The following is a 12,763-nucleotide window of genomic DNA, read 5'->3' on the forward strand; positions in this document are numbered from 1 at the left end:
TGAATGATTAATTGCATGTCCCGTTCTGGGATCAATGGGGAGAGTGGCTCATGAGCCAGGAGTCATGGGTGCTGTGCAGTGCAGGAGGTCCCTGGGGAGAAGCTGGGCTGTGTGCTCTCCACCAGTGCACCTGCCCTCCCCGGCTGGGTGGGGGAGGTGCTCTGTGTTCCCCCCTGGGTCCAGGTGTTTGCTTCCAGCAGCAGGCAGGGCGCCCCCCTCACTGCACCTGGGGCCGCTACACCTGCTAGGCACACAGAGCCTGTGCCTGGCCATCCACACGCTCTCCCTACAAACCTGGCCAAGAGCTCTCCGATCCCCATGTTACAGACGAGGGAACCGAGGCTCGGTGACATCCAGGTGCCTGCCCAGAGCTACACGTTCTGCAGCTGATGGTGCTGGGACTCGAACCCAGGTCACTCAGCCCCCGTGGACGGGGTTCTGCTTCCCCGTCTGAGAACAGCCCGGCCCCTTTGCCAGAGCCTCCTGACGCACTCTCCTGAGGTCCTACAGCTCGAAGCTGCTGGCCAGGCCTGGCAGAGAAGAGCCAGGCTTGGTGATGGGCGTGGGTCACAGGCTGATGACCCTGGCTCAGCCTCACTCGTGGGCCTCCACAGGACAAGCTGTCTCCTTCCCCGTTCCCTCCCATTCCCCGAGGCTCCAGGAACATCACTGGCATGGCCAGGGGCAGGGCTGACCCAAGGCTGGCCAAGGGCCTGGGCTGAACAGTGGCCATGACTGCCTGGCGCAGGTGAGAGGCGGGCAGCTGCGGCCAGGGGGCTGCCCAGGCGACAGCAAATAGGAGGCGTGCTCTGCCTCCCCTGGCCTGGGCTGGGCATGCTTTGGAAGATGGAACCCTCTGATGGTGGCTGCCCAAGGACACCAGTGGCCAGTGCTATGGCCAACCGTGTGGGAGTGGATGCTCCCAGTGGGAGCCAGCTCGTCTGTTTCCACAGGCGTGCCCGGGATGCCAGCCTGACCCCTGCACGCCACAAGTGACCACTGCTGGAGGAACTGTGCATCAGCTTGAGACCTCTGCACTCATTTGCTGGGTGGCCCTGTGACTCTCTCTCTCTCTTTTTAAAATTTTTATTTATTTGAGAGGCAGAAAGAGAGAAAGAGAGACCCCCATCTGCTAGCTCACTCCCCAACTGCCTGCAAGATCATGGGCTGGGCAAGGCCAAAGTCAGGAGCCAGGACTGAGATCCGGGTCTCTCACGGCCAAGGCAGGGATGTCACGGAGCCATTACCGGCTCCCTCCCAGGGTGTGCGTTAGCAGGAAGAAGCTGGGGTCAGCAGCAGAGCCGAGATTGGAACCCAAGAACTGCAAGTATTTCTATTGGTTTTGTCTTTTTGCCTGCATCCCATATGGGTGCCGGTTCAAGTCCTGGCTGCTCCACTTCTGATCCAGCTCCCTGCTAATGCGCACCCTGGGAGGTAGCAGGTGATGGTTCAAGTCCTCGGGCCCCTGCCACCCATGTGGGAGACCTGGATGGAACTCCAGGTTCCTGGCTGGGGTGGGCATTTGGGGGACTGAACCAGTGGATGGAAGCTCTCTGTTTCTCGGTTTCAGGTAAAACAAAAAAATAAAGATGTCCACCTCCCGATCGCAGGGTCTGCTGTGGGATTAAGGGGAGGATCTTGAGGGGGAAGCTTACGCTGAGTTAGAGGAAAGAGATGGGAGAACAGGAGCCGAGGTTGCAGCCAGGCGCCCGGGGACAGAGGCAGGGGCCGGAGCGGAGGAAGGAGGCCGCCTGGGGACGTTGTGGCTGCGCCCGCAGCCTGGCTGCAGCCCCGTGGGGCTGACTCTGCACTCAGGCCCTCCAGCACAAGACAACCCATCTGTGTGGCTCTCAGCCACTGACGTTGGGAGCAGCCCCAGGGCATTGGCACGGCCCCCCCATGCCTGCTGGTGGCTGCCACATTAGACCACTTTCCCAGAGACATCTAGAAGGTACAGCCCATGGCCCGGTGGACCTCACCGACTCCCCCTCCGCTGGCCTCCCTGGCCAACAATGCCCCCCGCTCCAGGGCTGTGGGGCGAGCACCTGCTCACCCTGCCTGGCCACGTCCCAGTCACACAGCAGATAAGAGAGTCTCGGGGCTCCCTGATTCCCCCTGCAGTGATAATCCTGGACAAGGGGGTTGGCTTTACCACACGCCACTTGCCCTTCATCCCCAAGGACACAGAGTCCTGCTACGAAGCCCTCGCAGCCCTGACCTTGAACCCAAGCTCCCTGCAAGAGGCTCCACTGGCGTGTCGGGGCTCTAGGCCACAAAGGAGGCGGGGTCCTCCCCTGGGGAGAAGCAGGGGGCTTCCCCCGGGGTTCTAGGCCAACACCCTCTCTCCCCTACCACGCTAACAGGCAGGAGTCTCCGGCCTGCTGGGAGGGGCTCCCTCCTCATGGCACTCACGCCCAGATGACCTCATCCTGTTCCAGTGCGTTTACAAGCTGCAACTCGAGCCTGGACGCCCCCCCCACTGCTACTGATCGTGGCGCACTCAGAGCCTGTGTCCCCCGCCCCGCCCAGCACCCCCAAGTGGGCGGCTCCTGCATCTTCTTCCCACAACGTCGAATTCTGCTGCTTTCCTGTGACTCGCACCTGCGGTCAGTGACTCATCACCACCCTCACCGCCCAGGGCCAGGACTCAGCCTGGATTATTGCAACCTCACTCCCCGCCCCACCCCCTCCCCTGTCTGCCTGCAGCCCTGCAGCCCAGGAGGGGCCGTCAGCGGTGGGGGGAGGGGGTGCATTTGGTGCAGGGTTTAGGATGCCACTTGGGACACTCACCTCGTGTATCAGAGGACTTGGGTTCGAGCGCTGGTCCCTCTGCTTCCGGTCCAGCTCCCTGCTAATGCGCACCCCGGGGGGCAGCAGGTGATGGCCCAAGTCCCTGAGCCCCTGCCACCCACATGGGAGGCCAGGATGGAGCTCCTGGCTTCAGCCTGCCCTAGCCCTGGTGATTGTGGGCATTTGGGGAGCGAACCAGTGGATGCCGGATCTCTGACTTCCAAATGACAGGAAGAATACGCTCGGAAGAAAGCCTGACTGTTCCTCTGGCTCCGGGGTTACTCGGCGCAGGCGTCCTGAGCGCCGGCTCCCTTCCTCCCCTGTCTGCACCTCAGCTCCCACCACTTCCCCAGCACCCTGGCAGGGGACCCCAGGGCCTTTGCAGAGGCTGCACTGGGCCTGTGAGGCGCGGCCCGCCGGCTCACTATCGCCCCCTTCAGGCCTCTCCTTGGCGATGGCCTGTGAGATCACCCCTCCCCTCCAGACACACAATCTATCACCTGCTGCCTGCTTCCCAGCACCACCGAGAGGCAGGGTTTGACCCTGAGCCCGGCCCCAAGCCCCGGCCACCTCCCAGAGCAGGGTTTTAGGGACCAGGCTGCACCCCCACCTCCACTGCCAGACCCCTCCCCACGGCGCTGCACAGACAGTGCCCATGCACATGCAAGGCCATGGCCAGTGCCCAATCCCCCCTACTTTCGCTACGAAAGTAAGCCAGAAGGGGTTAGGGGACCCCTCTTCTCATTCCAACTCGGCTCGGGTGGTCTCAGCCCCCGATGGTTCCTGGAAGGTTGTGAGGTCCCCAACTGCTCCTGGCAGGGGCCTGGGACGCCCCCCTCCCTGTCCACTCCCCACCCTGCGTGGGGGCAGGGCGGGGCTGCAACTACCTCCAGGGAGCCCCTTCCCCCCAGGAGAAGGGTGGGGGTCTCCTCTGCTACTGCAAACAGGGGGCGCTGGGCCAGATCTGAGGCTGGCAGCTGGGCCTCCTGTCTGCCCACAGATGCCAGCTCTGCCCGGGACGGCGGGAGGGAGATCATTACGGAGTCTAATTAACAAGGAAAAGCAGAGATAATTAAGTGGAGAAACATGTGGCTGGCGCTGCAGCGGGGCTATCTTTAGAAAGTCGAGAAAGGACGGTTTTATTTTGAGCTCCCAAGAGTCTGACGGCACTGGGAGGGTGCCGAGGGGGTGGGGAAGGCGGAGAGCAGGAGGTCGGGGCCAGAGGCGGCTGACAGTGCATGACCGGGGACAAGGAAGTGACCAGCAGTAGGGAGGTGGGCAGAGGAGGCTTCACAGGGCACCTCTGGTCCATGAGACCCCCCCCCCCCAGGAAATAGAGGTCCAGAGACAGGAAGTTAACTCATCCAAGAGCACAGACTACTGGGTAAGTTAACTTAGCCAGGATCACACAGCTCAGAGGTGGCAGAGGGACCTGTTCTTGCTCCTCCTATGCTCAGTGTCTCTTCCACGGCCCCCCATGCTGGCTCAGGTCAGGCCCCCCTCTCCAGGAAATCCACCCCACGCAGTTCCCACTGGGTGATGAGTGGCACCGTCGCATTTGGGGCCGGGGTCTTTCTTTCCCTTGCCCATGGGTCGAGCTGCTCAGACAGGACCTCCGATGGCGCTGGGCAGGGTAAGGGTGCACGGGGCAGTCTCCTCAGAGGAGACGATGCTGGGGCCCCCCCGCCCTGCTCCCCAGACTCGGGCCCTGGCTCCTCAGCGTGGGGACGTCAGCGGGAGAGCTCGCCAAGGCCGGGTCTGCAGGGTTCAGTCCACGCTGCAAAGCCAGGCCTTCCAGGCCCTCCGCGCTCCGGCCTGGCCGGCCTCTTCGCCTCGCCGCGCCCTGCTCCTGCCAGCCCGCCCCTCCTCCTGGCCTTGGCCGTGGGCCCCAGGGTGCCCCGCGAGCGGCCGGCGGGCTGGGTGCGATTCTCCTCGTTCTACAAGCAAGGATGCCGAGGCCCAGGCAGGCAAACCGGACTTGCTGGAGTCGCACAGGAAGTCGGTAGCTCTGCTCTGCCTCTGCGGTGGGGAGCCCCAAACATGCTGGGCAGCGGGGGGCAGTGGACTCGGCGGGAGCCACCAGGCAGGGCCCTCGGCTCGTTCCTCCCCGCAGCCAGCCCCGTGGGAGGCGTCTTCCCTGCTTAAATGCCTCCAGGGCCAGGGAGCTCACCACCTTCCAGGACTTTTCCCCAGCAGTTCTGGAATGTTCCTCACTCCCATGATCCCTCAGGTGAGGCCCAAGGATGTCGCTTTCTCTCCCAGGCTTTGCAAGCAGCTGCCTCAGCCCTTCTGAACTCGCACGACCCCGGAGGTGTCTCACAGGCCTGTGAACCCAGCTCTGGGGACGGCCACCACGGTCACCTTTCTGGAACCTTCCGACCTCCTCATAGCCCGGTGCTACCTGCTGCCTGTGCTCAAAGCCCCCTTCAACCTCTCTGGTTTCTCTGCTCCAGTTTGGTTTCCTCAATCTGCACCCTCCAAGGATGGGGGTGGGGCTGCAGTGTGGTCACCATGGTAACCCCCAGACAACACATGTCTCATTCAGTCCCCCGGGGAAGCACCTGTGATGCCATGAGATCAAGTAGGAGCCTCCAGGGTCCCAGTGGAGACCCAGGAGAACAGCATGTGTTGGGCACCCCCTGGTTACCCCCTCCGGAGCTTGTGGGTGACAAGCTGGCAGCACAGGGCCTGGCACCTGCAGCCAGGAAAGTGGAAGGGTGAGGCTCTCTCCCTTGCACCCTTTCCTGATCTCCACCCCTCCCACCCCGGGTCGCCAACGCTGTGACATCAGGCATCCTCTCTGGCTGTCCCCTCCCGGCTCCCCAGCCCTGTCTCGGGGATCTGGACTTCTGCAATCGTCCTCCCCCTGGGGGGTCCCCCCAGCCTGTCGCCAGCAGCCCCCTCGCCCCTGCCCCTCCCTCTGTCAAGCCTAGCTGAAATCACCCTGCTGCAATGTCCGCTGGCGACCCTATCCCACCCTCCAGCCCCCTCCGGGTCTCTCCTGCCCCCCACACCTCCCACATGCTCAGTACCAGCCACCACCGCCGCTGGGCTGCTAAGCACCGGAGCAATGCGATAGCTGATGGCGGCCAGGAGGGGGCAGCAAAGAGCCACTCAGTGTTGCTGGGGAGTGGGGGCGGAAGGCGTGGCCAGGACCCCCTGCAAGGGCGGGCACTAAGGCCTGGAATGGTGTAGAGCCAGCCCTGGGTTCCGAAGGAAAATCGGGCAGACCTAGGTTCCGTTCAAGGTCACACACGCGCTGTGTGACCTTGGGGACATCCTCAATAAAAATGTATTTGTTTGAAAGACAGGCATCAGAGGGACAGAAATGGATCTTCCATCCACTGGTTCACTCCCCAAATGCCTACAACAGCTGGCACTGGGCACTGCCCAAGCCAGGAGCCAGGAGCTTCCTCTGGGTCTCCCATGTGGGTGCAGGGGCCCTAGTACTTGGGCCATCTTCCGCTGCTTTCCCAGCCACTAACAGGGAGCTGGATGGGAGGCGGAGGTCCAGTATGGGCTGCTGGAAGCCATTTAACCCGCGTGCCACACGCTGGCCCCGACTGCAGGATTTCCCATAAGGTAACGAGGGTGGGCCCTGCACCTGCCAATGCCAAGGGTGACGCAGACGTCAGGTGTGCCAGGCTGTTAGCACCTGCTAGAAGGTTCTGCAGCTGCTATTGTACCAGCGGCCGGCGGCTCTCCTGCCCGTGGGCCAACGCCTGCGGAACAGCGTCCCTCGCTGTCCTGGTTTTTTGGAGGGCTGAGAAGGTGCTCGCTGTGGCCCGGTGGCCCCCACAGAGTGGGGACGCCAGGATCACTCTTTTCACTGCACCTCCCGCACCTGCCTGCCGTGTGCGTGCAGTGGCCTGTGCCCCCCGGTGCCCGTCTGTCCCCTGGAGCGAGATGCCTGCGCTGTGCAGGACCGACTGCCCCTAGGGCTGTTCCGAGCCTCTGCCCCTCTCTCTGGATCCTTGGCCCAGTCCTAAGCCCCCAGCTCCTCTGGTCCGAGGCCTGAACTCCCCCCTCTCCCAACACACAAACTGTCCAAGAGGCTCCGCTCAAGTTCATGTTCCTCCCTGGCCGGGTGCCGGCCCATCACTGCGCATGTCAGAGCAGGGAACACTCAGCCCGAGGGCACAGGTGATGCGCCCAGCTGAGACAACACTGCAAGGCCTTCTGGGTCACCTCTGTTGAGTCCACAACCAACTGGTCCAGGGTGGCTGTGCCCTGGCCCCACACTAGCATCGTGTCTAACCCCTGACCCCACTCCAAAGCAGGCCTCACCTGCTCTGGTCAGTAAGGGACGGGAAACTCTCAGAACCGGGGCGGAGCTGGGGCGCAGCGGGTTAAGCCGCCCTTACGACGCTGCCATCCCGTATCAGAGTGCCTGGGTCAAGTCCTGGCTGCTCCACTTCTGATCCGGCTCCCTGCCAATGTGCCTGGGAGGCAGCAGATGATGGCCCAAGTGCTTGGGCCCCTGCACCCACGTGGGAGACCTGGAAGAAGCTCCTGGCTTCAGCCTGGCCCAGCCCTGGCTGTTACAGTCACTTGGGGAGTGGATCAGTGGATGGAAGAGCGCTCTCTCTCTCTCTCTGCCTTTCAAATAAATGAAATAAACCTCAGAACCATTCTTAACAATGTCTGTCCTATGCAGTCCCCCATTCGTCCCAAGCCCCACCCTCCAGCCCCTCCCCCTCTCCGGTGTCTGTCCATCACCTGGTCTCGCCCCCCAGCCTTCCCTGAGGTCCGTCTCTGTGCAGCAGATCCAGCTCCAGGAGGTTCTGGGCTCTGGGATCCCTCAACAGGAACAGTCGGGACTGTGCCAGTGTGACAAGCAGCCTGGCTGCTCTGGCCCCGTGGGCTGACACCCAGGTCCATCCCTTTCCTGCCTCCTCCTCCAGGCAGCCTGCCGCCCAGGGGAGGCAGAGAAGAGAAAGCATTTCCAAGGCCTCCCCCTGCACACAGGGGGACGGAAGGGGAGGCTGGCGGGCAGCCTGGAGCTAAGAGAGGCCCCGAGCCCCCGGATGGAGTGTGGGTCCTGCTGGACCGGAGAGGTCACCCCCGGGAGGGTCCCCAGGCTCTCACCCCAAATCCCACACTGCCCGTGGTCATGGGGCCTCAGAGTGCTGCCCAGGGCCTATGGGGACCCGGCAGACACTGGCCTGGGTGGGCTGGTGGCTGGAAGCCAACTCCGCAGGGCTCAGTGGTTCTGTCTGTGAGCTGGGGCCAGGCAGGCCTGGACCTGCAGGCGGGGCAGGGGGCACAGGTGCTGGCCCAGGGGCCATGGGCAGCCCGGGGGAAGGTTTGTCTCGGCTTTCCCGTGGCCAGGAGAACCGGGCCCTCCTCCCTGCCCCTCTCTGGCTGGCACCAGGCCTCCCAGGTGTGTGGGGCCAACGACCCCGGAGCCGCCACTGTGAGGCGCTGTAGAGCAGATCCCTGCTAGCCCCACATACAGGCACCGGGATGCCAGGCTCAGTTTCCCCTGCTGTAAGGTGGGCTCTGGCCCCTGCTGGGAGGTCTGGGGGACCAATGAGAGGCCTGCTCTGTCTGGTCCGCACTGTTCCCCCCACCCCAGAGCCCACCACCCCACCTGGCCCAGGCAGGCTTTCCAGAAAACACAAGGGAATTTCAAAAAGATTTGTGGAAAAAGGGAACAAAAAGTTTGTTTTTTCAAAATGCAGATTCTGCCCTAGTCAACACGAGGTAGGGCCTGAAGACTATGCATTTCATTCTCTTTTTCCCTTTCTTTTTAAAGATGTGTTTATTTGGAAGGCGGAGTTAGAGAGGGAGGGAGAGAAATCAGTCTTCCATCCCCTGGTTCACTCCCCAGATGCCTGCAAGAGCTGGGGCTGGGCCAGGCCAAAGCCAGGAGCCAGGAGCTCCATCCAGGTCTCTCTGTGGGAGTGGCCCAGGCACTTGGGCCATCCTCCTATGCTTTCCTAGGCCCATTAGCAAGGAGCTGGATTGGAAGTGGAGCGGCCAGGACTCGAACCAGCGCTCCGAGGCGGGATGCTGGTGTCACAGGCGGCACCGTGACAGCCGGGCCCAGAGAAGTTCATTTTGATGCAAAACACTTTTGAAATCCACGCACCGCCTTCCCATACTGTGCGTTTTCCATAAACTTCTCCAAGACCCCCGCCTATGCGTGCGCGCATGCGTGAGCCGCAGCACCTGCGGGAAGCGCTCAGCACGAAATGAGCTCTCGGCCGGGGGTCCTGGGGGCTGCTGCTGCTTCCCCCCCTCACCTGCAGGGGCGCCGCGGGATCTCAGCCCCCACTGCTTACACGGAACACAGCCCCTCTCCACCCTGGCTCCAGGAGACCGTGGGACCCCACGGTGCTGCCACACCCCCCAGGAATGTCTGCCGCCTCCAGGAAGCCCAACAAGCCAGGCCTGGGCACAGGACAGGCCAGGCTCTGGCAGGCAGCGGGGTCAGCCTCCGTGTGATATGGAGGGCTGGCGTGGGACTGGGGAGGGGATTCCTGTGCGGCCGTGGCCACGCCCCTATTCCCAGCCTGCCCAGGCTCCCCGGTCCGCGGTGCGGGCTTGAGTGCAGGGGCAGCCTTGGTCTGGGTTTGGGGCAGCCGAGGGGGATGGCCGCCTTCCAGGGGAGGGGGAGAGGCCTTTGCCATCGGGACTGGCAGGCAGCCCTCGCACCTTAACGCCAGGCTCTAGGCCCCCCAGGTAGGAACCCACCTGTCCCCCCCACCCCCGGAAACTCAGCCATCAGCAGGGCCTCCCCACGGCCCCTTTCTCTGCCCAGTGCAGGCAGGACAAGAGAGGGGCCCGGCCGGCTCCTGACCCCAGCCCCAGAACCTGTGTCCCTTGGTGGTCCCCCAGGGCCGTGGCCAGCCCCTCCCCCGCCCCTGCTGCTCCCGCCATGTCACGCAGCCCCCTCCCCGGAGCCCACGCCTCTTACCGGGCTTTGGGATGAGTCCTTGGAACGGCCTGGAAGAGAATCGGAGGTGGCAAGGTCAGGACGAGGGCCTGGGGTGGGGGCAGTGCCCACTTGCGGGGCTCCCCACGCCCCAGGGGGGGGCTGCCGTTCCTCTGACCCCTGCCCAGGCTCCAGGCAGGAGCTGGGAGGGCCGCCTCCTCCGGTATCCATCCCTGCGTGCGAGCCCCGCCCCCGCCCCGCCCCCACTGAATACCTGGTGACCGTGAACTTGATCTTGTCGGCCACGGCGAGGATGCGCTCCAGGTTCTGAGAGCCGAACGTGCAGGGCTTCCGGAAGGGGATCCCGGGGGGCAGCCCCTCAATGGTCACCGAGCCGGGGTTGCTCTTGATGCGCTTGTAGGGGACCTGGACCGGGTACTTTATGCCCAAGGCCTCCCCTGCGGGCGAGGGGGGTCGTCAGGGACAAGAGGCGGGGCCAGGGGGGCCGCCCAGACCGCTCTCTCTGTACCTGGCCCTGGCCTGGTCCCCCACCTCCCCGGGGACAGCCACGTGGCCTCAGCCATGACCCACGCCTCTCGGACCTGCGTGGGGCCTGCCGGGGGGTGGGGGAGGCACGGAACTCCCTGCAGGGGGTCTCGCTGACAGCGTTGCCCGCTCCCAGGGCGCCCCCTAACGACAGGGGGCGGGCATCTCCGCGGCTCTCAGCGCGGGCAGGAGCAGCGGAGCCTTGGGGCCGCCTGCCTGCGGGCGCTTCTGTCTCCAGCACTGGGAATCGCACAGCCCGTCTCATTTCCCTTTTTGCTCCGGTTCCTGGGGAACTCAGAGCCGCGCTGTGCGCACCTCATGTGGCAAATACAGAAAAGCTGCGTCGTCCTGTCACCTCTGGCTCCACGCCCTTGCCCTAGCCTGATAGCTTTTTTAAAGGAGATATAATTCACGCACCTGAAATCCACCATTTGAAAGTGTATGATTCGGTGGTTAGTTTATTTTATTATTTTTTAAAACTTTTTTTTTTTTTTTTTTACTTTTTGACAGGCAGAGTGTATAGTGAGAGAGAGAGACAGAGAGAAAGCTCTTCCTTTTGCTGTTGGTTCACCTTCCAATGGTCGCTGCGGCCAGCGCATCGCACTGATCCGAAGCCAGGAGCCAGGTGCTTCTCCTGGTCTCCCGTGGGGTGCAGGACCCAAGCACTTGGGCCATCCTCTACTGCACTCCCGGGCCACAGCAGAGAGCTGGACAGGAAGAGTGGCAACCGGGACAGAATCCGGCGCCCCGACCGGGACTAGAACCCGGTGTGCTGGCGCCGCTAGGCAGAGGATTAGCCTGTTGAGCCACGGCGCCGGCTGGAAAGACTTAGTTTGAAAAGTAAAGCAACACAGAGAGAACACAATGGAGAGAGATTTTTCCATCTGCTGGTTCCCTCCCCAAATGCCCCCCAATAGCCAGGGCTGGGCCAGGCTGAAGCCAGGAGCCTGGAGCTCCATCCGGGTCTCCCACATGGGTGCAGGGGCCCAGGGACCTGAGCCGCCACTGCTGCCTCCCAGGGTGCGCATTGGCAGGGAGCTGGGGCTTGGATCCAGGGACTCTGATTATGGGGTGTAGACGTCCCAAGCATGTTACACCCCGCACACTTGGCTCCTTTGCCTGCGGAGGTCGGTGGGGGGTTGACCCAGTGGGTGGGAAGTTAAGGTGCCCCCATCCCATATCAGAGGTCCCGGGTTCAAGTCCTGGCCCTGGCTCCTGACGCCAGCTTCCGGCTAAGCAGATCCCGGTAGGTGGCAGTACCTGGGTTCCTGACCCCCACCTGGGAGACCAGGATGGAGTTTGTGGTGTCTGGCTTTGGCCCCAGCTGGGGGCTGTTGCGCACAACTGGGTAGTGAACTAAGTATGGGAGGGGGTTCTCCCTCCCTCTCTTGCCACCCCCCCTCAAATAAAACAAACACAAACCCTAGGGGAAGCCAGCCCTCCAGCCCTCTCCTTCCTGGAGCAGGCAGCTGGGATGCAGATGGTATGGCTGGCCGTCCTGCAGCCATTCTGCCAGCCTGAGGTGCAGCCAACACTGTGGGAACAGAGTCCCGGGCCAGCCTTGGGTCCTGGCTGTACTCCCAACTCCGGCTTCCTGCTAGGGCCCCAGCCGGGAGGCGGCAGGTGATGGCCCTGCCTTCCCGGCTGCAGCCTGGCCTGGCCCCAGCCCTGGAGGGCATTTGGGGGGTGAGCCAGGGCATGCGAGCTCGCTCGCTCGCTCTTTCTCACAGGGGTAACAAGGAGGCAACGGAAAGGCTCAGGGGACGGGACGGCCTTGCCCCTTCTGCCACGCGAGGACAGACACGGAATCTGCAGGGGCCTGCAGCATGGAGTTGGCACAATCCTCCCGGGAGCCCAGTGAGGCAGCAGATGCCCCGGCTCCTTCCAAGGGCCTGGCCAACTCCCTGGGGCCTCTGCTCTCTTGCAGCACCTCACACCCACACTGCAACTCCCAGGGCCCTCTCAGCACAGGCCCCAGGGCCTTTGCACATGCCACCTCCAGCCCTTCCTCCGCACCCTGGTGGATCAACTCCTGACCATCCATCCCAGGGTTCTTCAGAGAGGCCCTCCCGGGCCCCCGCTCTAAGGAGGCACCCCTCTTCTCCCAGGCTCTGGGTACAGCCGGTGAGGGTGCGTCTCCCCCCCAGGGCAGGGCCCGGGCACACGCCTCACCGCTCACCGTATTTCTTATTGAACAGGTCCTGAACTTGTTCCCTGAGCGTGTTGGCGATGTCGATGCGTGACAGTCTCGTGTCGTAATTCTCTGTGGAGTGACAGACAGTCACGGGCTGGGAAGGAACACGGCTTCCCACCCGCAGCGGGGGCTCTGGGGCTGCGTGGGGCTGGGAGTGGGGCCGAGGCTGAGCGCCCACGTTTGCCAGGAGCCCTGGGAGGCGACATGCGCAGGGTTGGCCAGGCGGCCCTGCCGGATGGGGTGGCAGGTGCCGTCCCTACAGACACAGCCACCCTGGCCCGGCAGCTCCTGGTGGAGGCTGACTCACGAGGAAGGCACTTGGTAAGGACCCCCCAGGCATCAGCTCGCACCAT

The 12,763-nt window shown here is 63.4% G+C and overlaps 1 protein-coding gene across 5 annotated transcripts in view; it reads right to left on the bottom strand.

The window, feature by feature from the left end:
- GTF2IRD1 (GTF2I repeat domain containing 1) overlaps nt 1-12,763 on the bottom strand; it is a 96,120-nt gene that overhangs the window by 14,308 nt on the left and 69,049 nt on the right. For all 5 annotated transcript variants that reach the window (XM_062179713.1, XM_062179710.1, XM_062179711.1 and 2 more), the window contains 3 exons: nt 12,396-12,479; nt 9,945-10,128; nt 9,713-9,741 (listed from right to left, as the gene is read on the bottom strand). In XM_062179713.1, the coding sequence (XP_062035697.1) occupies nt 9,713-9,741; nt 9,945-10,128; nt 12,396-12,479 (297 nt within the window). The remainder of the gene's footprint in view (nt 1-9,712; nt 9,742-9,944; nt 10,129-12,395; nt 12,480-12,763) is intronic.

Source organism: Lepus europaeus, chromosome 21 (genome assembly GCF_033115175.1).
Source record: "Lepus europaeus isolate LE1 chromosome 21, mLepTim1.pri, whole genome shotgun sequence".
Taxonomy (NCBI): domain Eukaryota; kingdom Metazoa; phylum Chordata; class Mammalia; order Lagomorpha; family Leporidae; genus Lepus; species Lepus europaeus.